This window comes from Pseudopipra pipra, chromosome 15 (assembly GCF_036250125.1).
Source record: "Pseudopipra pipra isolate bDixPip1 chromosome 15, bDixPip1.hap1, whole genome shotgun sequence".
Lineage (NCBI taxonomy): Eukaryota > Metazoa > Chordata > Aves > Passeriformes > Pipridae > Pseudopipra > Pseudopipra pipra.
This window is the reverse complement of record NC_087563.1, coordinates 12,947,840-12,970,191: the sequence shown is the minus strand read 5'-3', so window position 1 is coordinate 12,970,191 and position 22,352 is coordinate 12,947,840. Positions and strand designations below refer to the sequence as shown.

The window sequence follows — 22,352 nt, the reverse complement described above, 5'->3', positions numbered from 1 at the left end:
CATTTTAGAGCCTGTGCATATCTCCCTGGATCGTCTCTCATCCCTAATGCCAGCTGCCAAAAGCAAGCCTGCTCCCAGCTCCAAGCCCTCTGCCCACAGTTGTAGAGGCAGGACAGGGGCAGATGCTCTCCATAGCATTTGGGGGCCAGCCTCCAGAGTCATCCCACATTGGTCAGCATCTCTACCAGACTGCTCTCCCAGTTCCCATCCTTCCCCAAAGCCTTCAGCTGCACAGACAGGCAGGAGTTTGTCCATCCTGTCTTGTTTCACATATTTTCTGTGCATAAAACCACATTATTTTTTCCCCTTGTTGCCACCTACCCTTGCTTCACCTTGTTCAGTCCACCTTGTTGTCTGCACGCCAGGAGATCACCTTTCCACGTGTCCCCAAATCTCCTGGTAATGCCCAAGTATCTTTATCAACGAGCAGCTAAATGTTAAACACCAGCAACAAAACAACAACGACAAAAAAAGGTCTTTATTTCAATGACCAGAAAGAAAATTTAATCCCAAGAGCAAAGATACTAATACAAACCACAAAGCACTCCAAGCAAACTGGAGCAATTTGCAGGAATCCCTTCCCAGAGCAGCCAGGCGGACGTGTCTCTGGTCCCTGGCTCTTCCCCAGTGTGGACATGGTGCAGAGCCACACTTCTCCCTGCATCCCCCCATGCCACCCCCTTGCTGGAGGGACCCTCAGGGAGCACTCACACCTGGGGAACAGGCAACTCAAGGCGTAGGTGAGGGGCTCAGAGTGGGGGTGTCACTGGGTGAGTTCCCATTGACCCTGCAGAAAAGAAAGGCACTTCTCAAACTTCAGTGTCATCCTGCTACCTGCACACATCTGCCCTGGGACTGTGAGGAATCCCTTCATCACTTACCCCTGCCCATCCTAATCTGACATCCCAGGGATATGGCTCTTTGGGGTAGTCATGGTGCTCCACACACAGCAGCAAAGAGGGGCAGAATACATCTCAAAGGCAGAGGAACAAATGCAGCTCTGAGTTGTCCCCAGCTGTCCTGTGCTCACTATGGTTCATGGGGAGCAAGCCCTCAGCTCCCCCTGACTGTTGCTCCAGGGAGGCACTTTGATGGAGAGGAGGGACAGAGACTTCTCACTCCTGGAGAGAGCAGGAGAGGGAAAGGAGGTGGCCCTGGGCAGGGACTTCTCCGAGGCTATGTCCATAGCTGGGCCCAGTTATGCCCAAAGTCTCCCATCCCAGGCTCAGCACAGCAACACACACAGTAAGAATCACAGCAGCCCCAGTCTGATTTTCTTTACCATACACACGTCCGACACTCCTCTGAGGGGATTGTGGAGCCTTTGAGAAAAGCAGGGATAAAATTCTAGAAGCAATGATAATCCAATGACTAAGTAGATGTTACTCCTAAATCAAACCCAAAGCCACTGAAAATTATGGATGGTAGACAAAAATCCCAAACCTCCAGAATATCCATGGACGAAAGTCGGGTCTATCCAGATGGATAGTCTTTTCCCTGTGTTTAGAGACAAGCAGCAGCCAAGCACTTGATCCCTTGACAAGGGGCTCATAGCCTCAATCACCAACTCTCCCTGCCCCTCCAGAGATTTGGCTCCCTTTGACTTCACTCTGTGCTTTTTGGGGGATCCCAAACTATTCCGGGTCCCAAGTGCAAGGGTCTAGCCTCAGCTTAGATCCCGATTCTCTCCTGAGGGGGCAGAAAGTTCACAAGAAACATTGAATAGGGGAAAATTGCACTAGTCAAGGAGCAGAAAGTCTCAAAAAGACACTCTCAAACTCCCTCAGCTCCTTCCAGCCCCCAGGTCCAACCCTGTAGCCTGAACCCAGCCAGGCTTGGAACAGTAGCCTTTAGATAGAGGAAAAGCACCAATGCTGTCCTATTCCCCCCTCCCATGGCACTTCACAACACTGGAGCCAGCAGTCAGGGAAATGGCTGGCAGTCTCCCAGGGAAAGGGGTTGGGGAGCTCAGCACAGCAAACAGAGCACAGCACCAGGAAGAGTGGTGGGAAGGGGATGCCTGGACCTGGGCACATTCAAAGAGAGGCATCAACTCATCATGTGGCCATGGAGGTGGTTAGGAGCAGGACCATGAGTTTCAGATTCTTTAATTTAACCTTTCTTCTTTTCAAATAGAAATCAGGCCAAAGTTGGAAGCAGAGGCAGATCCGTCAGCTCCCAAGGCTGCGGGAAGCTGTTGGTACTTCCCTGCCTCCCTAGTGCCACCTCTTCCAAGCATCTAAACCTGCTGCACGAAGCAGGACCATCTACCAAAACCCTTATGTTGTCCTTCGAAGTGAAAGAGCCAAAAACTGAAGCCATCCTGGCACTCAGTCCTCTGCCCTAAGGAGAATCCTCCTTAGTGAAGAAGCTGCTCAGCAAGTGATTTTGGCTCTGGAGTCACAACCCAGCTCTCCATCCCGGTATCCCCACTGGCAGTGGCACCAAGCACCTCAGAGAGGTGGCATGGACGGCGTAGTGTCGCTGCCGGCGCAGCCCCAGCCCTGCCAAGCTGAGGCCACTTCAGGAGGAGGGGGGGGCTGTCAAACCACACACAAACCCATGAAGTGACACAGAGAACCCCCCGGGGCAGGGGTCAGGGTCAGACACGGCCGCGGGGGCCGCGCTCGGGCAGCAGGGGCCGGGCGGGCGGCTGCTGCAGGAGGGCGGCCAGGATGCGCTGCAGCTGCGTGAGGCGGGTGCGCAGGGACGTGCAGGAGAAGAGGTTCAGCTGGTAGGATGGGTCGAGGGGCAGGATGGAGATGAGCCACCAGCACCACGTCGGGCCATCCGCCGAAGCCTGGTGGGGAGAGAGAGGGAGAGACCTCCACGTCAGGAGCTGCAAGGTAAAGGCATGGATGGGATCCCATCGCTGATGGGAAATGGTTGCTCTTGTACCTTAGCTTTGGCTAAGGTACTCCTCTGAACGGTCCTTTTGTCTGTCCAAGCTCAAGACTGCTGGACAAACTAATTTAATTTCCAGACAAGCATTCCCCAGGGAGTCTCCAGACACAGATGTAACCGGTAAAAAGTCTATATTATAGAGACAATGAAATATCTTGTGCATTTCCTTGTTTAGGGCAATGCTTTTTGTTAACATGGGCCAGATCCTGCATAACCAATGTTTATAGGGCATTGGCCTCCCAGAGGTGAGGTGCAGGCCAGGCAAGTGCAGTCACTGGGCACTGCTTTTGTAAACCGGCTCTTTTAAAATCCAAGTTAAAGTAAGAGGGAAAAGCTCAATTCAGCTGAAGGGGGGGGGTGAGTCTTTTGTAATTCCTGAGCTCATCATTAACGTGACTGGTGGCCAGGACAGCCCTAGCCTGGGACAAGCCAGCAAGAGCGTATTTGTAACAATCTACAAGGAAACACTTTCTTGAAGGACTGAAAATTAAGTTTTGGGATTTTTTTTTCCTGCAGAACCTGAATTTGTCACAGTAATGTAATAAGCAAACAGGATCCTGTCCTCTCAGCTCCTCGCCTCTGGCCAGCTACAGCTGTCTTAAAGGATCACAATGAGAAAGGAGACTGCAGACTCGCTGAGCTGAGGGGTTCACTTCTTTGCCCATTTCTATTTTTTCCAAAGTGTTTTCACAGCCAGAAAGTTCAGTTTCTTAGTTCTCATTTAGCAAAAGACTCTGGGAAAGATTTTAAAACTCGGTGCTCAGTTTCCATAAAGTAGCATTGAACAGTTTTATGAGACAAGCCCTGCCACCCCTCTGAATGAGAGATGCTGTAACAGGTAACAGGGCAGAAAAACTGGATTTCTTTTGTCCATCTTGGGGGGAAGCCGAGTAAGGAAGCAGGGTGGTTAGTTAGCAGCAGCACTGCTTCAGAGGCTCTCTTGGTACCCTCTCTGTTTAGAGAATCCCCTCCCTCTGGGCATTACCTGGATGTCCTCTTCCTTCTCTGGCAGTGGCCCATGCTGCATGAAAATGTGCCTGGAGGTAAGGTCTCCGTGCTCACAGAACCGCTGAGCCAGGCGGTAGGTGCTCTCGTGCAGGCACTGCAACTCCTGCAGCTCCTCCCCGGCCACCTGCATGGAGGGACAAGGGACACAGGAGTCCACAGGGAGGTTCTGTCCCACTGCAGCCCGGGATTTTGCTCGGCCCTGCCCTCACCTTCCTGTCCTCCAGGTACTCGATGTCGGCGGTGTGGTAGCCGTCCCTGTGCCCGCGGCTCAGCACCCGGAACCGCCGCCGGCCGATGGTGTCCACCAGGGACCTCCCGTCCGCCAGCAGCTCGATCTGCCGGATCTCCAGCATGCAGCCATAGTCAGCAAAACTGGGGGGAGACAAGGAGAGAAAAAAGGGCCTGAGCTGGGACACCAGTGACAAGACCTGCTTGTCCTGAAGGTACCACCTCCAAAGGAGGAAAAGGCCCAAGTCTTGGAGGGGGCAAATTCAGAGATTCACTCAAATCTGTTCACAGAATGGGTAAGGTTGAAAAGGACCACAGTGGGTCATCTGGTCCAATCTCCCTGCTCAAACAGGGTCATCCCAGAGCACATGGCACAGAATTGCATCCAGACAGTTCTGAAATATCCCCAGGGAGGGAGACTCCACACCCTCTCTGAGCACTCTGTGCCAGTGCACGGTCACCTGTACAGCACTGAAATTCTTCCTCATGTTCAGGCGGAACTTCCTCTGCATCAGTTTCTGCCTGTTGCCTCCTGTCCTATTGCTTGGCACTACTGAACTGTTGAGTTACCACTGGCAGGGAACAGTGAGCACACTGCCTGTACTCCCTTGGATTTGCCATATACCAAAATTACTCAGCTCCTCACATTGCCCTGATGTCCAGTGGTTCTTATGACACCACCCCTTTTCAGTGACATCTTCCCAAAGCCCATAAAATGTTATCTATCTCATTTCACTTGAACAGGAGTGGAGCACGGAGAGGATGTGTTGTGTAAATACAGGTATTTTACAGAATACTTGGGTTAGACGCCTGGAGACCGAGCCCATCTGAGCTCTGGAGATGCCACCAGGAATATAGGGATGGTCAGCCTGCACCAAACAAAGGCCCATTTAACCCAGTGCCCTCTCAGAGGCTTGTTAAGAGCAAAGTATGAGAAATATGGCAATTTTCAAGTGCTCACTAAGAGGATCTGGAGGTCACAGCCAGCAAACAGCTCAGAGATGTCCTGAGCCAGAAGCTGTTCCAAGAACGTTGTATTTAACGGCCATCACTGGCTCTGCACAGCTCCAGTGCTGGCCTCATTCCTTGCCTGGCTGGTGGTGATGCTGGGAGGCAGCGAGATCTCATTTCACTCTGCTGTGTGGGGAACACAGCACCTTCCTGCTGCTTTTATCCATGAAGTGCCACAGGATAGGAAATATCATCAAACTACTTGGAATTTTAGATATTTGGGGCTGGGGCAGAGAGGGGCAAGTCAGCTGGGGCAGAGGGAAGCTGCCTTGCCCGGGAGCTCACCTTTTCCCATTCTCATATATGCACATGCCAAACCTCCTCGTGCCGGTCTCCTGGCACCGCCGGATCATGAGGCGGTAGCGAGGCTCGAAGACGTGCAGAGGGCAGGCGATGCCTGGGAAGGACATGGTGCATACGAAGATGGGGATGTTCTTGGTCAGGCTGAGGGACAGGAGGAGAAACCACTGTGACACCTTCCCAAGCAATTCCCATTCCAATGCATCAGCTGCTTTCCCAAACTAGATGTGTCCTTTACCCCAAGAAGTGATGGTCTGGCACAGAGCAACACTAAAGCTTCCACTTGGTTCCCCAAGAGCCCAAAGACAGATTCTGGCCACAAAACAGCTCTTTGCAAAGATGGTCCTCACCCCCAGGTGCCCCACGGGGCACGTCCACTCAAGCAGCACTGCTGTGATGTGGTCCTGGATGCGAGACAGACATTGCCTGAGCAGAACCAAGCCAGAGCAATGGTATGGGGTGTGGACAGCCCCTTCAGAGCCCCTCCCAGCCTCCACATACACACACATTGGAGCAGGTCCCTGCTTACTTGGAGAGCTCTGCCATCTCAGCCCGGTGCAGCTCCTGGCGCTCGGCCAGCTGTGCAGGGAAGGTGGCCAGCATGATGTCCTGCAGCAGCACAGTGGGGCTATACCTTCCAACCTTCAGGTACTAAAAGAAATTAGATCCAGAAATAAGTTGGAGAATAGCAGGGAGGAAGCCCTGAGGCCCTGCTGGGCTCTGAAACACACTCACTTTTATTGTAGCTGAGCATAATTTTAGATCGGAGAAACTCAGGGATAAAAACCTATCAGGGGATGTTGAGCCATCTAACAGGATGGGATGTCAGCTCCACCGAGACCTCTGGACACAGCACAGAGCCAGGGCCCGTCCCACACAGCGTCCTGTCTCTGACAGTGATGCAGTCCTTGTATGACAACCTAATTTCCCTGATGGTCTCATCCGAATCCCTTTTCATTAAAGATTAAATCAAATCTCCAGGCTAGAAGGTTTTCCATCCATTTCCATTTTTTAAAAGTAATTAGCATTTGCCTCTCTCTCTCTCTCTCTCTCCCCCCCCCCCCCCCCCCCCTCTCCCCCTCTCTCTCCCCCCCCCCCCTCTCTCTCTCCCCCTTTCTCTCCCTCAGCCCTGTTTACAATCTCACTAAATCACTGTGGCATCTTGTGGAAATGAATCTCTTGGTCTTAATTATCAGCTGTCTGGTCATTCCCCTGTGAGTGGAACTGACACTGCTGTGCCAGGGAGCTGCTAAAGTAGGAGCATTGCACCTTCCCACCCCAGTCCTGGGCGTGCTACCAGCAGCCAGAGCTGGTTCCCTGCTCTCCTGTGGGCTCCATCCCATGGGACACATTCCCTCACCTCTCTCAGGCTCTGTTTGCAGAGGGGGCAGCTGGGCCGGTGGTCCAGGCAGCGTTCGAGGCACTCCTTGCAGAAGGTGTGACCACATGGTGTTGTCACTGGCTCAAAGAACATCCTGCAAAGGATGATCAAAGTCAAAGGATTGCAGAGAGCAACAAAGGGAAAGGAGTACAGGTAAATCCAGCTGGGTGCACTCAAAGCTGTCGTTCCCCAGGCCTGGCTCAGCACCCTGCTTTGGACACACTGGCCCAGCTCAGCTCCATGGTGAAGGGGTCCCACAAAGCACTCAGCGATTGCAGAGGCTCAGGTAGAGCAGATCAGGGTGGGCAGACCCGTGGGCACAGCTTTTGGCTATCCCCAGCCTTGTATCTGCTTCTTCCTTGAATCATCTTACTGTGAGCAAGAGATTTTGCTTCCAGTAGGAATAACACATTGCCCATGTCTCCTCCTACCATTTCAAGGTAGATCTGCTCCCTGCACCAGACTTTTGCACTGAAGACAGTGATGCTGTGGGGATGCAACACCATGGAAAGTGATCTCACACTGTGCCTTCCAACTCCTGGCAGCCCATGGCTCTGCAATTCACTTTCAGTAAAGCTGCACTGGCTGAGCTTTGCTCATAACTTCTCTTAATTAAATGTAAAGGTTTCTTATTGGCTTAGTCCTTTAATTAGAAGTCTGGGCTCAGACTGTTGGACTTGCTCAGGCCTAAGTACTGTTCCTCATCTCTCCATGGAGTCCCAGCAGACCCCATCATTACACACATGGCACCCCTTGGTTCTGGTAGGGCTATGGTTCCCCAGACACCCACAGTGGTCTGTAATCCAAACAACAGCAACAGGAAAGTGCCTCCTTCTCCTCTGCTCCAGGAGCAGAGCCAGCAACAAGCACTTGGGTAGCACAGGCAGCTGCACAATCAGAAATAAAATGGTGTCACGAAAGCTCTGTTCAGCACAGAGCCCTGACTCCTCCTCAACACTGTTCCTGCTCTCAGAAGAGACCTAAATTCACCTAATTCAGATCAGATCTCTCACACCCCTCCCATGTCATTCCCTCATGCCATGTCCAGACCTGGAAAAAGCTGTCATGCAGAAGACCTTGACCTACTTGCATGTCTGGCAGTGGAACACCAAGCCCTCTGCCAGTAGCCACTTGCACAACTGCTGCTGGGACACACCAGGAATAACAGCCTGGTTTCAGCATGCCCTGTGGCAGTGCAACACCCAGCCCTTTCCCAGCCCTAGCCAGCACACAGACACAGGCTCTACCCTGTCCCCTTTTCCACCTCCAGCAGGCACAGAGCTTGGACATGCTTCCCCTCTGGGTTTGCAATATCCCCATCATGGATATTTCCCTGGGAAAATACCTTCCTGTCCCAGCCTGCAGGTACAAAGGGCCACCACTGCTTTTGGTCTTTGACCCTGCTGAACATTCCCACCTCCACACCTGCCTCCCAAGGGATACAGACCTAATGATGCTGCACCCTGAGACAGGGTAATCTGAGCTCCTCCAGCCTGGCAGAGCATGGCATGCCCTGCCTTCCCCTCTTATCTTTTATCTCCACTGAAACCTATGTCTCAGCAGTACTTGGGACTGAGTTTCCTATTAAGATGTGAAGAAAGATGCACATCAGCATAGAAAACCCAGCAGTTGCTAATTCTTCATCCTAAAAGCTCTCCTGACAGAGAACTCACCGTATGCAGAGGGAGCACTCCAAGTCAGATATGCTCAGCAGCTCCCCAAGGCACAGCTGGGGACACTTTGCTACTGCTGTTTCCTCTCCATTATCTAGTGGCAAAAGAGAAGGAAAGAGAAGACAACCCCCATTTCAATACAGAAAATCAATCTTTGTTTTCTAACCTTGTTCTGAGGCATAACTGCCACACAGAGTGCTCTGAAAGTGTCAGAGAAAACAAAACCATTAGGAAATGGAATATAAACCCCTCTATTAACCTACCCATGTTCACCCATAGCTGGTACATCAGTGGGTCTCATGGTACTTGTTAGAGGAAGGTGGTATCTCCTCCTTTTGCAGGCAGGGAAACTGAGGCACTGGGAGGGGAAGTGGCCTAAGAAGCTCCAGGATGGAAGCCTCTGGAGACCTGCCACGAGTCACCATCACTGCTTTATGTGAACCCAGGTACGTGGCAGCCACCTGGCTGGGTGCTGATGGCAAGTTAATGCCAATAGAGGTGCTGTTTCCCCAACCCATGACATGCCATGTCCCTCACATGGAATTTTATCTAAATTTCCACCAAAACCCACCTAAACCCATGGGAACCAAAGAAAGCCTCTCCCTGATATGGAACAAGGGATGTCTCGCTTTAGCCACCATCTAGAGCCAAGCTTGAGCCAAAAGTTTGGTATAAGTTCACCAGTTCAACACAAGAAGATTGGATGGATCCTCCTTACAGGCATGAGAAGCAGTGAAAGTGCTGGCCAGAGCTGCCCCATGGGACGTCTGCTCACTGAGCTGGAGCACAGTGAAAACACCAAGTTTTCGGTGCCAAAATGGATTTTAAACAAGCATTTTGCATGTGACAACATTCTGGTACCTTTGATAACACTCACCTACCAACTCCTGGCTCTGACTCTCTGCTGAAATCTCCAGTTCTTGCCGTTGTCCCAGCTGGGAAAGGCTGTGCTCAGACACAGCATCCTCTCTGCCATCTGCCAGCTCTCCTTCCTGATCCTAGGCACAGCAAAGATGAAATGCAGCCCAAACCCTCTTGTACCTTTGAATGCACAGCCCCATCTGTCCCACCAAGCCCAATGGCACTGGGAGGCTTTTCAGTGTGTTGCTGTACATTAATATCTTGCATCTGTAGAACAGCAGGAGAGTGTGGCCTTCACACATTCCTGCTCATCACATGGTTAAAACCTGGGTTCACTATGTCCAGACCTACTACCTGCTATTTGGTGTGTCTGAGCCCAGTTTCTTTGATTTTCCTCCTCTCTCCAAACCTGCTAAATTTGTCTATAAAAGGCAAAGAGTAAAATATGAGATTTCCTTAACAGCTGCTAATAACCTGAACTATTCTCAGATGCAGTCTTTAGATGAAAAAAAATTAAAACTCACTTTTTTTCTTTTTATTTTTTTTCTCAATGTAGTGTGACTTGGGTGTTTTAAATACAACGAGAGTCTAAAATATTTGTAGAACAAAACTGGGAGAGGAATTGAGAGAGAGCTTGCTCTGTTTCCTCAGTCCCCACAGCATCAGCTCTGATGGTATCTGCTCTCCCACCCTCCACTACCTGCAGATTCTCTCCCCAGTGCACAACCATATGCACAGCCTTCCCTTTCCCATCACTGGAAAACCCAAAATTCAGATGTCTCAGAAGGACATTATTTTCACCACAGACTCAGATCACTGCAGACTCTTACCTGAGCTTGTGTGAAAGATGATGGGAGCCCAGGGTTCCCTCCATTGACCTGGGAACCAGCTGAGCTCAGGAGAGCATCACCCTGGTGTGCAGCAGCTGTGAGAGGCTGAGGAGCATTGTCTTGCATGAGGATCTGCAAGAAGAAAGCAGGGGTCAGGGGATGCTAGGAGAAGGAGGCAGGGAGGTAGGAGGACTGCCAGGCTCCCTCTTTCCCCAAAGCAGCTTCCTGCTTGCCAGAGGGTATGTTTGGGTTAATTGTTTCACTGCTGGCCAGGCACTCAGCTGAGCCCTTCAGAGCACAAGGACATCTCCCTGTGTGATGTGAGGGCACTGGAACCCACCATGGTACATCCCACATACCTTCTCCATCTCTCTCCGAGCAGAGTGGAAATGGGGACTGAGTGTCAGGCAATGTTCCCACACCAGCAGGGCTTCAGCTCTCTGTCCCATCTCCAGAAGCACCTTCCCCTTCCTGAAGAAGGCCTGCAGAGCAGAAAAACCTGCAGTGACTATGAGACAGTGACCAGCTGAGTATGCGCCCTTTCAGTTCCCATGTGAGGCCCAAGGGAATCTCCCTCCAGCCTCCTCCCATCCCAAGCCAAAGCATCTGGACATGTCCCTGCTCCCATGCTCAGACTTGCCTAAAAAAACGCAAGACTCTCCAAAATGCAGCAGTTGCAAAAGCCAGGCTGACAGAGAGCTGGAATCAAGGACAGACATGGTGACAGACCTCTCCCATGAGAGCAACTCAGCACTTGCTGCCTGGATTGGCAACCTAATGGGTCTGTCAAGTATATTTCTGAGCAGAATGAATCCAGTGGCTAGGAGAACTCAGGAAGGACGGAAATTGGTCCCATACAGTAAGATTTGGCTCCAAGTTTAGTCAGCTGATGGGTCTCTCCTCCACTCACCTCATGCTCTCCAGGCTCTGCCCTGCACACAGTGTCCAGGTCCTCCAGTGCCTGTGGATATTGCCCCAGTGCCACACATGCCTCTGCCCGGCACAGCCGCAGGGAGCTGGAGTCTGGGGCTGGAAAGATAAATGTTGTCACTTGTGATGAGTCCATGGTGAGGCAGTAGGGATGGATAAGGCTGGGGAGACACCCCCAAAGTGGGACAGTCCCTGCACCGCTGCCTCACGCTGAACACAGCCAGGTCCTGCAATGCTCTTCATCAGGAGTCACTGGCCTCATACGTCTCTGCAAGGAAGTTATTTCCCCTAAATATCTAATTTTAAACTGTTTGAGGCTCTTCCCTTTGTTTTTTCCCCCCATCTTCCCCAAACAGCCTCAGTGAAGAAGCCCCATCCCCACCATGCTGGGATTTGGGCTTTTATCCATCTTTTTGGGATGCAGCAGAAAGGTTCTACCATACATGTCTTCCCTATGGGGCTGCAGCCATGGGAGGCTCTGCAATGTGATTCACCCAGCAGAGCCACAATAACATGTTACCAAACAAGACTGCAGCTATGGATACCTGAATTCCCAAACCACCAGGGAGCCTCCTGGGCCTACCTGGCTGCCACTGCTCTCCCAGGGCAGAGGAGAAGCTGGGGGGGTGCAAGAATCTGCCTCCACTACATGACCTGGGGTTTCCAAGTATCACAGTGCTGGGTGCCCCACATGCTCCAGCCTGCTCCTAAGTAACTGACAGTGAAATCCTCTTCTTTCCTGCCTTGGAAAACCCCATAAAGACCTTCCTTCCTATCAGCAGTGCCAGCAGGAGAAATGGGTTGGTGGATGTCAGGGAGAATGAGCAAGCAGCACCCCAAAAGCCCACAGTCATGGAGTATGGAGTAACCAGGTGTGGTAATGTTTGTGGGTTTAAACTGCAGAGATTTCCAGACCCACCCCATTATATCCTAGCTCATGGAGGTGACCTACATCCACTGCTCTGCTGGCTTTCCAGCTCAGGGAATGGGTCTGTGCATCCAGCCCTGCATTCCCCCAGCTCTGAGCATCAGGCTGCAGCTGCTGAGGGTTGGGGCTGGGGACCTGCTGGGAGCAGCCCTTCTGGGGAGGTCACCAGTGTCATGCAGGTCCCCTCATTGGCTCCCAGTTCCCCGTGAGATGATGGTAGGTCCAGTACGGGTAGCATTTGTGGTGGCCCTGCAGGATGCTGGCACTGAAGACAACCTTGTATCACAAATTAGGCACCATTTGCAGGCACTGCTGCTGCATTTACTGTGGCAAAGTGGTGTGGGCAACTCTGCCTTGCATCTCTCAGGTTCAAGCTGGGTACATGGGCCTGGCTGGCAGCCGATCAGGGATCATCAGGAGACACCGCTGATGATGCCGCCTCCTGTGCTTCCAAACCTGGCAGCATTTCCTCCTGGCCTGGTTCAAACACAGTGCTGACACAGCTCTGCCAGCAAACTGCAGGTCAGGACTAGCAGCTCTGTGACAGCCAGGCACAGGAAATATCTGCCCACTTCCCTGCTCACCTCTGCTGCTCTGTGCCCAGGCACCCACCGACCTGCCCAGGCACCCACCACTTATCACAGAGCAGAGGAAGCTCTGCCATGGCTATTTCCTCCTTGTCCCCCGTGCCCAGCATGGAGCACAGCCAGACTTTGCTCCTGGTTCCACCCTAACCCAGAAAGCAGCAGAGAGCCCAGGCACAGTCACTCCTGCACCAAGGCTGCCCTGGCCACACTGAGCTGTGAAGCAGAACAAAACCTGATCCCTCAGAGCTTGTTTTCATTTAAGATATTAGCTGAGACCTTAGGGCTCAAGTCAGTGGGAACTTTCTGCTCAGTACCCCGTCCCACAAGCACACATCCAGAGACGAAATATCCCAGCCACTAACAACAGACAGGGATGAAGAAATGGGTACAAAGTCTAGAGGCTTATTTTCCATGTGGGCAAACCCAGTCAAACACTTGCACAGCAACAAAGTAACTGATTTGGAAAAAAATCCCCAGATGTGTAAAACGGGGCAAGAAATTCTGCATTTCTCTTCTGCTGCAGCTATTTTTGATCCATGATATCATTAGACACCAGGGCCATAAGCCAGCTGGCAGCTGGACAGACTCACCAGCCTCCATGCTCCAGGCATGTCAGAGGGCCTCCTGTGTTACGTGTTACAGTGCATTTTTCTGTTGTTCACTTAGAAAGAATGAAGATTAAAAGTTGACAGCTTATTTTCACCCAAGCAAAGAGAGCTGGTCTGCAGGCTGGGCTGAGCGGGGCACTGCAAACTGGCCCATCATGCAACACTGAACCACAAAAAAACCATTCCCGTGGGTCAAACATTTATCAGGGGTTCTGTTTGAAAGGGAAAGGGAGCCCATAAGAAGTTGTGCAGCTGAACGCTGTCTGCAGGAGCTGGAAAACACATCCCGAAAGCACCACCCACGTGGCTGAGCCTGGCAGCACCAGCAAGCACAGGTTCACTGGAGCTGAGGCTGTGACTGCAATTTCCTTATTGCCCTAAGCCAGACTTTCCTGTCCTTCGGGGAACAGAACGTGCGGGGGAAAGCCAGGACAGAGGTTGCAATATTTCCTCTTTATACCCACAAAGGCTTTTTAAAAAGAGATTGGTACACCGCGGCCAGGCAAAAGCCTGGCAATAAGGCAAGCAGTACCAGAGAGCTGTGCACGTGCCTTTGCGCTGAAGGACGGGTGTGCAGGGAGAGATGAATGCCTCTGGAGGTTGCATAAAAGGACCTGCTTTCTGCTGCCAACACCAGGATCGACCGGTCGGCTCAGCCCTTCGTCTCCAACCCTGAACCTCTGGCACTTGTCTCGCAGCAGGCGATGAATAAGAGCCTGAGCTGCCGGAGGAGAGCTGACTGCTGTCATAGAAACGCCGCGGAGAAAGGAAGTTCTGCCTCCGTTGCTCCAACCCCCTGCTCCAGAAGCATTGTATAACCCCTTTTATTTAAGTATTACTTTCCAAGAAATCCACTTACAGCCACAGATCACCCCCCCCCCCTCACCCTGGGCCCGATCCTGGCCCTGCAGGCAAATGTCTCGCCAGAGCCGGTTGCCAAAGGGGGCCAGGATGGGGGGCTGACCTGCACCATGGGGCTGGCACAGGAGCTCGGCCAAGGCTGTGTCCTCGCCAGCTCTGGGGCAAGGACGTGTCCATCTCGGACTGGAAAAGTCCCAACCACTTTACATAATGCCCTCCACTCCCAGGCAGAGCTCTTCCTCTGACCCTGAAATACTGCCAGGAGGCAAGATGTGAGTATCTGCTGCTCTTTCCCCTCCAGAAGCACGTGGTCGATGGGACACAGGCAGTGAGCTCCGACCACAGCCCTGGCAGCGGGATGAGCAGCGGGGCTTACCTGGCAGCCCACCGCTCCCATCACCTCGGGACATGCACGGAAAAGGAAGAAATGCCCAGCAGCTGCACTCCCATCCCCATCCCCCCCAGCCCTGCCTTACAACACTTCCACCTTCCCAGGTCTTCCAGCTCTGGACTGTGCAGGCTCGGAGTGCCATGAGGTGCTGGGACACAGTGTCCTACATTGGTATCCACCTGCTCGAACAGCCCAGCCCGTGCATCCCCGTCTCTGCTGCTGGGTTGGCCCCTCGCACCCCGCACCCGCACCCCACCATCCGCACTCCCAGCCCCTGAGCCCGGATGGTCCTTACCCAGCTCGACCCCTCTCTGCGCCATCCTCAGCGCCTCCCGCGCGTCCCCGCGGGCCAGGCGGTCCCGGGCGCGCTCCGCCAGCCCGGCCAGGAGCCGCTCCCGCTCCACGCACCGCTCCAGGAGCCCGCACAGCACCACGCTGCTCCTCGCCGCCCCGACGCCCCGCAGCTCCAGCCGCTCCTGGCAGAGCGGGCAGTGGGACAGCCCGGCCCCGCCGAGGCACGGCTTGCAGAAGGAGTGACCGCAGGACACGGTCACCGGCTCCCAGAGGAGCAGGAGGCAGGAGGGGCAGCGCAGCAGGTCCAGCCCCGCGCCCCCGGCGCCGAGGGGCTGCGGGCTGGGGGGGCCGCTCATGGCAGCGGCCGCAGCCGAGCAGGGCGAGCTGCCCTTAGGGCCGACGGTGCCCGCACGCTCCGGCCGCCGCCGGGGCCCCGCGCATTGCCCCGCTCCGCCCCGCCCCGCCCAGCTCAGCCCATCCTCCGCGGGGCTCCCGGAGCGGACCGTGCGGCCGGAGGGACCCCCGGGCGGCCCGGCGGGGGAGCTGCCCGGGCGCCATTGGCCGCCGCCGCCCCGCCCCGGCCGCGTTTCGTAACGGAGCCCGCGGTACCGGGGGCGAGGGGCGGCCCCGGGCGGGGCCGTGTGCTCGTGTGCCCGTGCCCACCCCCCGGGCCGGGTTACGGCGGCGTTGGGGGGCTCCGGAGCAGCCGCGGTGCGGGGTACAAGCCGGGAGCTGGAGCTGAATGAAGCCTTGTGGGGGGTGGTGGAGAGCTCTGCACCAGCTGGGCACGGGGTCCCGGGGGGTCTGGGGCAATCTGGAGCAGGAGCAAGGTGCAGAGTGCTGCGAGGTGTTTTGGGTGTCCTAGAGTGTGGCCAGGGCACTTTGGAGCCACCCATGGTGCGGACTGCCTGGGTAAATGGGGTGCTGTGGAGCAAGGCTGGGGCACGAGTCCTGGGGGATACAGGGTGCTCTGTGATGGGGACAGGAAGGTGGGATGCTCCAGAGCAGCTGGGCACAGGGTACCTAGGGTCCCTCAGCTGGCTGAGGCTCTCCAGAGTGGGATTAGGGTGCTGGTTCTTGTGGTGCTCCAGAGAAGGGGGGAGCTGGTGAGGCTGCAGTGCATCAGGTGTCTCTTTGCAGACCCCTCCATGGAAACCCATCATCTCAGGATGCTTGGGGAGAGAAAGATGTCCCTCCAACATCTGAGGTGTCTCCCTCAGCTGTTCTACTTATCCAGAATTGAATGAATTCAGACCCTGTATGGGGACAATCCCAGTCCCACTCACGGACCCCCAGGATGAGCTCAGTGTTCCAAGGGAGATGTATCCCACCACACAGCCATACAACAAAAAGGTCAGCAGCTTTTGCATAGCAGGTGCTGAGAAAAACAGCTGAAATCTGGCAACTGTGGAGCTTAGTAGATCAGACTTTATATAAGGATGATGCAAATTCCCCAAGGGCTCATTTGTGTGTCCCCACAAACAAGCCAAACCCATGCATGCACTGGAAGGGATGCTCAGGGAGGGGGATCACCAGCAGGACATGAGTACTAGTGAAACCCATGCCCCACTGAGGGAGTGGCTGGCGGAGGTTTGGGCTGTGGAGCAGGTTTTGTTTCAAAATCTACTGCAATTGCATTAAACAGCTCATGAGTGGCTTTAAAAACTCAACAACTAAGCATTTTATGTGCGCTCGGAAGGCTTCGCTGCTTTCTCCGTTATCTTTTCAAGTGATCCCTCCACACTGGAGAAATCTCAGATGATGTTTGGCAGCACAACCCCAAAAACCTGAGTATGGCATTAGGGACAGTGATCACACTAGGACCATTGGGGGTTTGTGTGGGACTCTGCCCTGGGGGGGGACATTTTCCATATTCCCCATCCACGGAATCAGTCTTTGGTTCCCCTCCGATACGGACCTTCCCCTTCACTTCCCCCAGCAGTTCTACCATGGGCATTTCTCAGGTAGGCAAGGCTCATTTATACCAGATACTCTCCTCTCATGGTTTAGCTTTCTCCATGGCTTGTTTTTCCACCAAACCTTGGCTATTGAATGAAACAGAAGATTGCCACCAGGGAATCCTCATCATTCTTACCTCCAGGTTACACCTCAAGAAGGGCACGTTCGTGGCTCCTGAGCCATGAAACGAGGGTGACTTTAGCTACGGTGACCAACATTGCAGTGATGTGCTTGAAGAGTGCTCCCATAACCTGTTTGTGTGGCTCAGCCTGGGTGCAGCAGCCCTTTGCCAGGGGCAGCTGGATCAGGTGAGGAGCATAGCATCTTTCATAACCCCAGCCAGTTCCTCTGGGAGACACCGGGCTGTTCGCCTGGGACCTGCCTCATTCTTTTCCTCACCTCCTGATTCACTCCACAACCATTCTCACGTGTGTGGGCTCTCCAGCGCCTCGTAAGCGGCGAGGACGTGCTGCTGCCTTTGCATAATACAGTTTAAAATCAATCAACCATGACATGCGAGTCCACTGGAAACCAGGCTTCATTAGCATCAGGGCAAGAACAATTTGTTTTCTTCATTCCACCCAGAGCTGAGCTGGTTCTGAACTCCAAATGCCTTCTCTTCTCGCTGCCGTGTTCGTGCTGACTCAGTACATAGCTGCCACAGAAAAAAAAAAGCTTTAAATGCTTAATGCTAACCATTCTGCTGGCCAGATGAGAACTTCACGTGTTGCATAACAGAGGACAGACCACGCTGTGTTTAGGAAGTATTTGCAAAGCACAATAGGATTTTTTTTTTCAGTTTAAAGGTGGGAAACAGCTCAGGTCAGTGCAGGGTGAGGAGTTCCAGGTGTTGCTGCAGGGAAAACCAACTCCTCCTCTGGCTCCCAGCCACACATCCACTTGTGCTTCGGCTCCAGTACAGCCTCATTAATGTGGTCCCGATTGTTGACAGCCCAGCATGGGGGTCAGGGATCTCACACCAGCTGTGTTTGCTCATTTTTAGTGCATAAATATTTACTGCAAGCACTGACACTTGTTTTTGACACACTAGGGATTAAGGAGTGGCTCTGAGGTGACAGCACCTTCCCAGTGCTGCCTTTTTTTTGTTCGGAGAGAGGAGGTCTGTGTGCTCCTTAGAGTCTCTTCAAAGGCACCACAAACACTTGTAAACAGGAATAAGAACCCTGAATGTCATGACTCCTTTTCCACACTGCTATCCTCACTCTGCCCACCAGCCTCCTCCTGCACCATCAGACCTGAAAGTCCTGTTGCACAGAGGTAAAACAAGCTTCTCCATTTCCAAAGCCAGGGAAGGAGGAAAGCATTGGCATCCCAGCCAGGGAGGAGGAGTGTTGCTATAAGCAAGGGCCATGTGGGGTTGACAGTCGCATTTCTAAGTGCCAGGCAGCCTGCTGGGTCATCAGGAAAAGAGCCAGGGGCAAATCCAGTCTCAGCACCTGTGCAAACCCACTCATGGTTTACTAGTGGCTTACAGGACCCTTTCAGCAGTGCTGCACCTGGATCCTGGCTGTCTGCAAGCCTTGAGAGTTGGCCTAAGGAGTTATTTTTACACCTCAGTACGTGCAAATAACATGCAGGGAGTTATGTGCATCATCCCCCTCCCAGCCTGTCAACAAACACATCAGCTTCCTGGAATTTTTGCTTTCTTTACATCATGGTATTTCTAGATCCAGGATGTTATTCAAGCACCAGGTTTGCCACATGTGGTTCAAAGCCGGTCCTGGGAAGTGAAGCAAAAGGAAGTGGAAGCAGGTGGTGTGGGAGACTCTTTGTCCACAGTCACAGCACATCTTTTATAACAATCACCTTTTCTCTCAGGTCTCTAAGGAGACCTGCTCCATGCCTGGTTTTCTCTTGGCAGAGGCAAGCGGATTGCCACACTGCTGCATGAGGTTTGGGATTTGAGGCCTGCAATGTGCTGACCAGGCATTGGGCAGGGAGCAGTCATATAAATTCCCAAGTCCTGAAACTGCTGCTTGAGAGGTCAGAGAGGTCCTGACTCTCTCAGTAAGAAGGATCAGATGTAAACAGGGTCAGGGAATTAGGAAAACTTTAGTATTTTTTCCTTCTGACTCATACAGGCTTTGCCTGAGGCAGCATCATTCCTAGAGAAATGAGTTGACTTTCACATGGATTGGTGGGACACAGAGCTGCAATGTAATGTTATCTCACTGTTCATGTAACCAGGCTTATATCTGAACTCCTGGAAACTGGAAAGTCACAGTGGGAGAGCCCAGAGCAGTATCTGACTCATTTTGGTCTCTTGAGCCAAACATCTTGGTAAAGAGGTTGGCAGAACATTATTGCTCAGTCTTGAAAGCATGTCCCACATAAAATGGATGGAGATGTCTTTTTCCACAGCATGGGCAGTCATGTACAAACCACATAACCCTAAGAAGAGAGTACAGGTAAAAGCAAGATCAGAACTGTCCACATTATCCAGGGGGAAGCCCTAGGATGGGTGACAAGACCATGATCTGTGGTGCAGGGTGCTATAAGCTTGCCTTGATGCTTTGCAATTGTTTCACTGATGTTTCAAGGGCAGCTGTAGGAGATCCCACAGAGGAGCCCAAAGTCAGAATAGCTTGTTCTGCATCACCTAATCCCAGGGTGCAGAAGGACATGGATAACATAACCAAGTGATTAAAGGAGGAAAAGTCATAAGGAACTCACTCCTTGAGGACATAATTCCACCTTTACATTGCAGCAAGGTCCACCACTTCCAAGGAGGTTGTGTCCACAGGGAGCTGCATCCTAGTGGGCCAGACCTGGAGGTCACATCACCCACTTCATCTCCTGGATGGGGAGAACTGATTTGTGTCAGGTGTTACTGCAGGGTCAGACAAAAGTTGCCAACTTCCCAAGCTGCTGTGTGTCCATATGCCTGACCTGGGATGTGTGGCAGGGGGTGACACCGTGGTGGCCCATCACTGGAGCTGGGGACTCACCAGGCTGCCCTGCCCCACTCATTCCCCATCCCATATGGCCATGGCTCCTTGCCCCAGCCAGAAGCGAATATGTGCTGCCTCCCTAATTTCTTCCTTTTTTCACTTTTCCTGTTTAGCTCCCACCCACCTGACAGAGATGCCAGCAGGCCTGGCAGGGACCCAGCACTGCCTTTGCACTTTGCCAGAGGAGGCTGCAAGTGGCAGCGGGTGGGCTCTGCAGGTGGCAGAGCCTGCTCTGCAGGAATGCCTCTGTCCTGTCATGCTCAGGCCACGTCCAGGGTCCAGCTTGTCCTACTCATCCCTCAACTTAATAGGTCGCAGGAGGTGCTACTGGCAGAGGATCCCAGCTCACCTTTACAGGGCACCAACTGGAAGGAAGTTGGCTGGTGCCAGAGAGGTTGTCTGGGTGCAGGGCAAACATGGACAAGCACTGAAGTCCTGCAGCTGAGCATCCCCTCTATGAATAGTCCCTTCCCCAGTGGCCAAGAGCTGCTGGATGAGTGCTTTCCCAGGCTGCACTGCCTGGGGGGCTGCAGATCTTTCCCCTTCTCTCTGCTCTTGGTGTTGGTTCCTGTACAGACATTTTGCCAGATGAGCTTTCTTGTGTTGCTTCCTCATCCTCTCCTTCCTCCTGAAGGTCTTTATTCCTTCAGCCCCAGCTGAAGGAATACAACAAGTGGTGGTGGTGATAACTTTCTGTTCTTGGTGAGGACAAAAGAGCTCTTGCAAAACTCAAATTCCATTTAAGAGCTATGGCTGACCATGGGGAGAATGAAGCCCCTTGAAGTCTCGGGGAGCAATGCAGAGGGCTGCTCAGGGTCTTCTTGCAGTTTGGCTGCCCCACAGGCACTGGGCTGGATTTCAGGCAGGGTGAGCAGGGCTGTGTCTCTACCATAGTTATAAAGAGCTGCCTGTGGGCTCCCGAGCTGTCCACAGAGGTAGTGGGCTGGGCAGAGCTCTCTGCTCAGGAAGCAGACAAGTATTTTGTCTGTGCCTTTTTATCTCACAGGCTGGCTTGCCTCCACCTCTCGTTGCACTTTGAACAGCAGGTGAATCATGTTTGGGTAAGTCAGTCACTGCCCCGCCGCCAGCTCGTCCTTTCATAACACACGGACGTCACGGCTTTTAAAGAGGTCAAGTTGTTAGTACTCGGCAGATTTGTCACCCAGAAACCTGTCCTGGTGGATCCGCCAGAGCAAATTGCAGGTTTTCCTTTGCAGGAAGCCTGCCACCATTTCTTTGTGTATTTTAGGAACGTACTGCAGTGAGGTTTAGGGAGTAAAGAGAGTAAAGAGCAAACACAGAGTCCTGGAGGGGTTTACAGGAAAGAGAAGGATGTTGTGAAAGGTGTGCATCCTTAGACTCATTTTTGTGAAAATTAATCCCAAGCAGTTTAGTGAATAAAGCTCTGCTATAACTTTTATCTGCTAATTTACATGACAAAAACTTTTAACTAACAAATTTTCAGAAAGAAAGGACAAGTTGCAGAAGAATGCAGCAGAGAGAGGAGCAAGTGCAAGTGCTGTGCAGGGAGCAGGAGCAGAAGTAGGAATTTCACCTTCCAAACACCTCTCACTTGCACGACTCCAGTTCCATTTGGGTTTTGCTTTTCTTCTTACTCAGTGCAAAAATAGAAGAGTGGTTTCATAGGAAACCTCTGCCCAGCACTCTGCAGAGATTAGCAGATCATAAGCAGGGCTGCAGGAATCAGCTTTTCTGGGAAAGTCAGGATTTCTAACTGTTTCCATTTTTTAGTGGAATGAAAAAGCAGCTTGAAATTTTCCATAAAGAAGGTCACTTGGGAACAGAGCAAAGATTTCTTTTTGATGTCTACCCTAAAGATCCTTGTTTCTCTAATAGGACACTTCAAATAATAAAGCCCCAGAAAAGTTTCATCACAAAATAAAAGTCCAACTCTTCTGCTCTGAAATCACTGGCATTTATAGAAAAATACCTTCATTTGGGGGCATCTCACACCTAAGCTCTCTTGGCATTTCTGCTGCTAAGAGGCTCCAGACAGCCATGTGCCATGCAGGATCCCTGCAGGTACCCCCAGGTGCTATCAACAGGGGCACCAAAACCCCTCCTGCTCCCCAAGGATCAGCCAAAGTTATTAGATAAAGAGGAATAAATTTGTGTAAACAAGACTTGCTTAAGTAACTCCACGACTGCCAGTTCCTCTTGCTGGTCTTCTTTTCCTACTCCACCCTTGCAGAGCCTGATGTGATGGGTGTTGGGCACGGCTCTGTCCACACTCCTCTCCCACCCAGCTGAAGGCACATCAGCTCCAAGGAGCCCCCAGTTGAACCTTGCAGATGCTTCAAGCAAATGAGGTGGTTAAACAGCCTGATGGAGTCAGAGCTCATGCCCAGCAGTGCTTGGGAAGCTGCCGGCTGCCACGTCTGTGGGCAAACACCCATCTCAACACACCGAGGTCATGGTGGGGGATTTGTCCCTCGGGACAGCTACTGCACTGCTGTGACTGAAGGTCCTCAGCATCCCCAAAAGCCTGATGTTCCACCTGCCTTTTTTCTCCTGCACTTAGTGTCAGCTGGAAAGCAGAGTTTCAGCTCCAACTGAGCATCTTACAGGCATGCTTGACCTCAGTCTGGCACAGCATGCTTGAGAA

General features: G+C 52.6%; 1 protein-coding gene across 1 annotated transcript; it reads right to left on the bottom strand.

The window, feature by feature from the left end:
* Window positions 1-460: 460 nt before the first annotated feature.
* On the bottom strand, window positions 461-15,369 carry LOC135422635 (LON peptidase N-terminal domain and RING finger protein 1-like). Its single transcript, XM_064671992.1, has 12 exons — window positions 14,797-15,369; window positions 11,107-11,225; window positions 10,556-10,678; window positions 10,197-10,328; window positions 9,383-9,503; window positions 8,506-8,599; window positions 6,812-6,926; window positions 5,981-6,102; window positions 5,437-5,595; window positions 4,122-4,284; window positions 3,890-4,036; window positions 461-2,800 (listed from the first exon to the last, which is right to left on the bottom strand). Exons 1-12 carry the CDS (start codon window positions 15,149-15,151, stop codon window positions 2,603-2,605), a joined length of 1,848 nt encoding a protein of 615 aa, XP_064528062.1. The 5' UTR covers window positions 15,152-15,369; the 3' UTR covers window positions 461-2,602.
* Between the last annotated feature and the right edge of the window lie 6,983 nt (window positions 15,370-22,352).

What these genes read in the sequence shown, in the direction of transcription:
- LOC135422635 (XM_064671992.1), bottom strand. Translation starts at nt 15,151, where the DNA reads ATGAGCGGCCCCCCCAGCCCGCAGCCCCTCGGCGCCGGGGGCGCGGGG. An exon ending in CTCGGAGAGAGATGGAGAAG is followed by an intron (nt 10,329 to 10,555) that starts GTATGTGGGATG and finishes TTCTTCTTGCAG; the next exon opens with ATCCTCATGCAAGACAATGC. An exon ending in GAGATGGCAGAGCTCTCCAA is followed by an intron (nt 5,596 to 5,980) that starts GTAAGCAGGGAC and finishes CCTGTCCCTCAG; the next exon opens with CCTGACCAAGAACATCCCCA.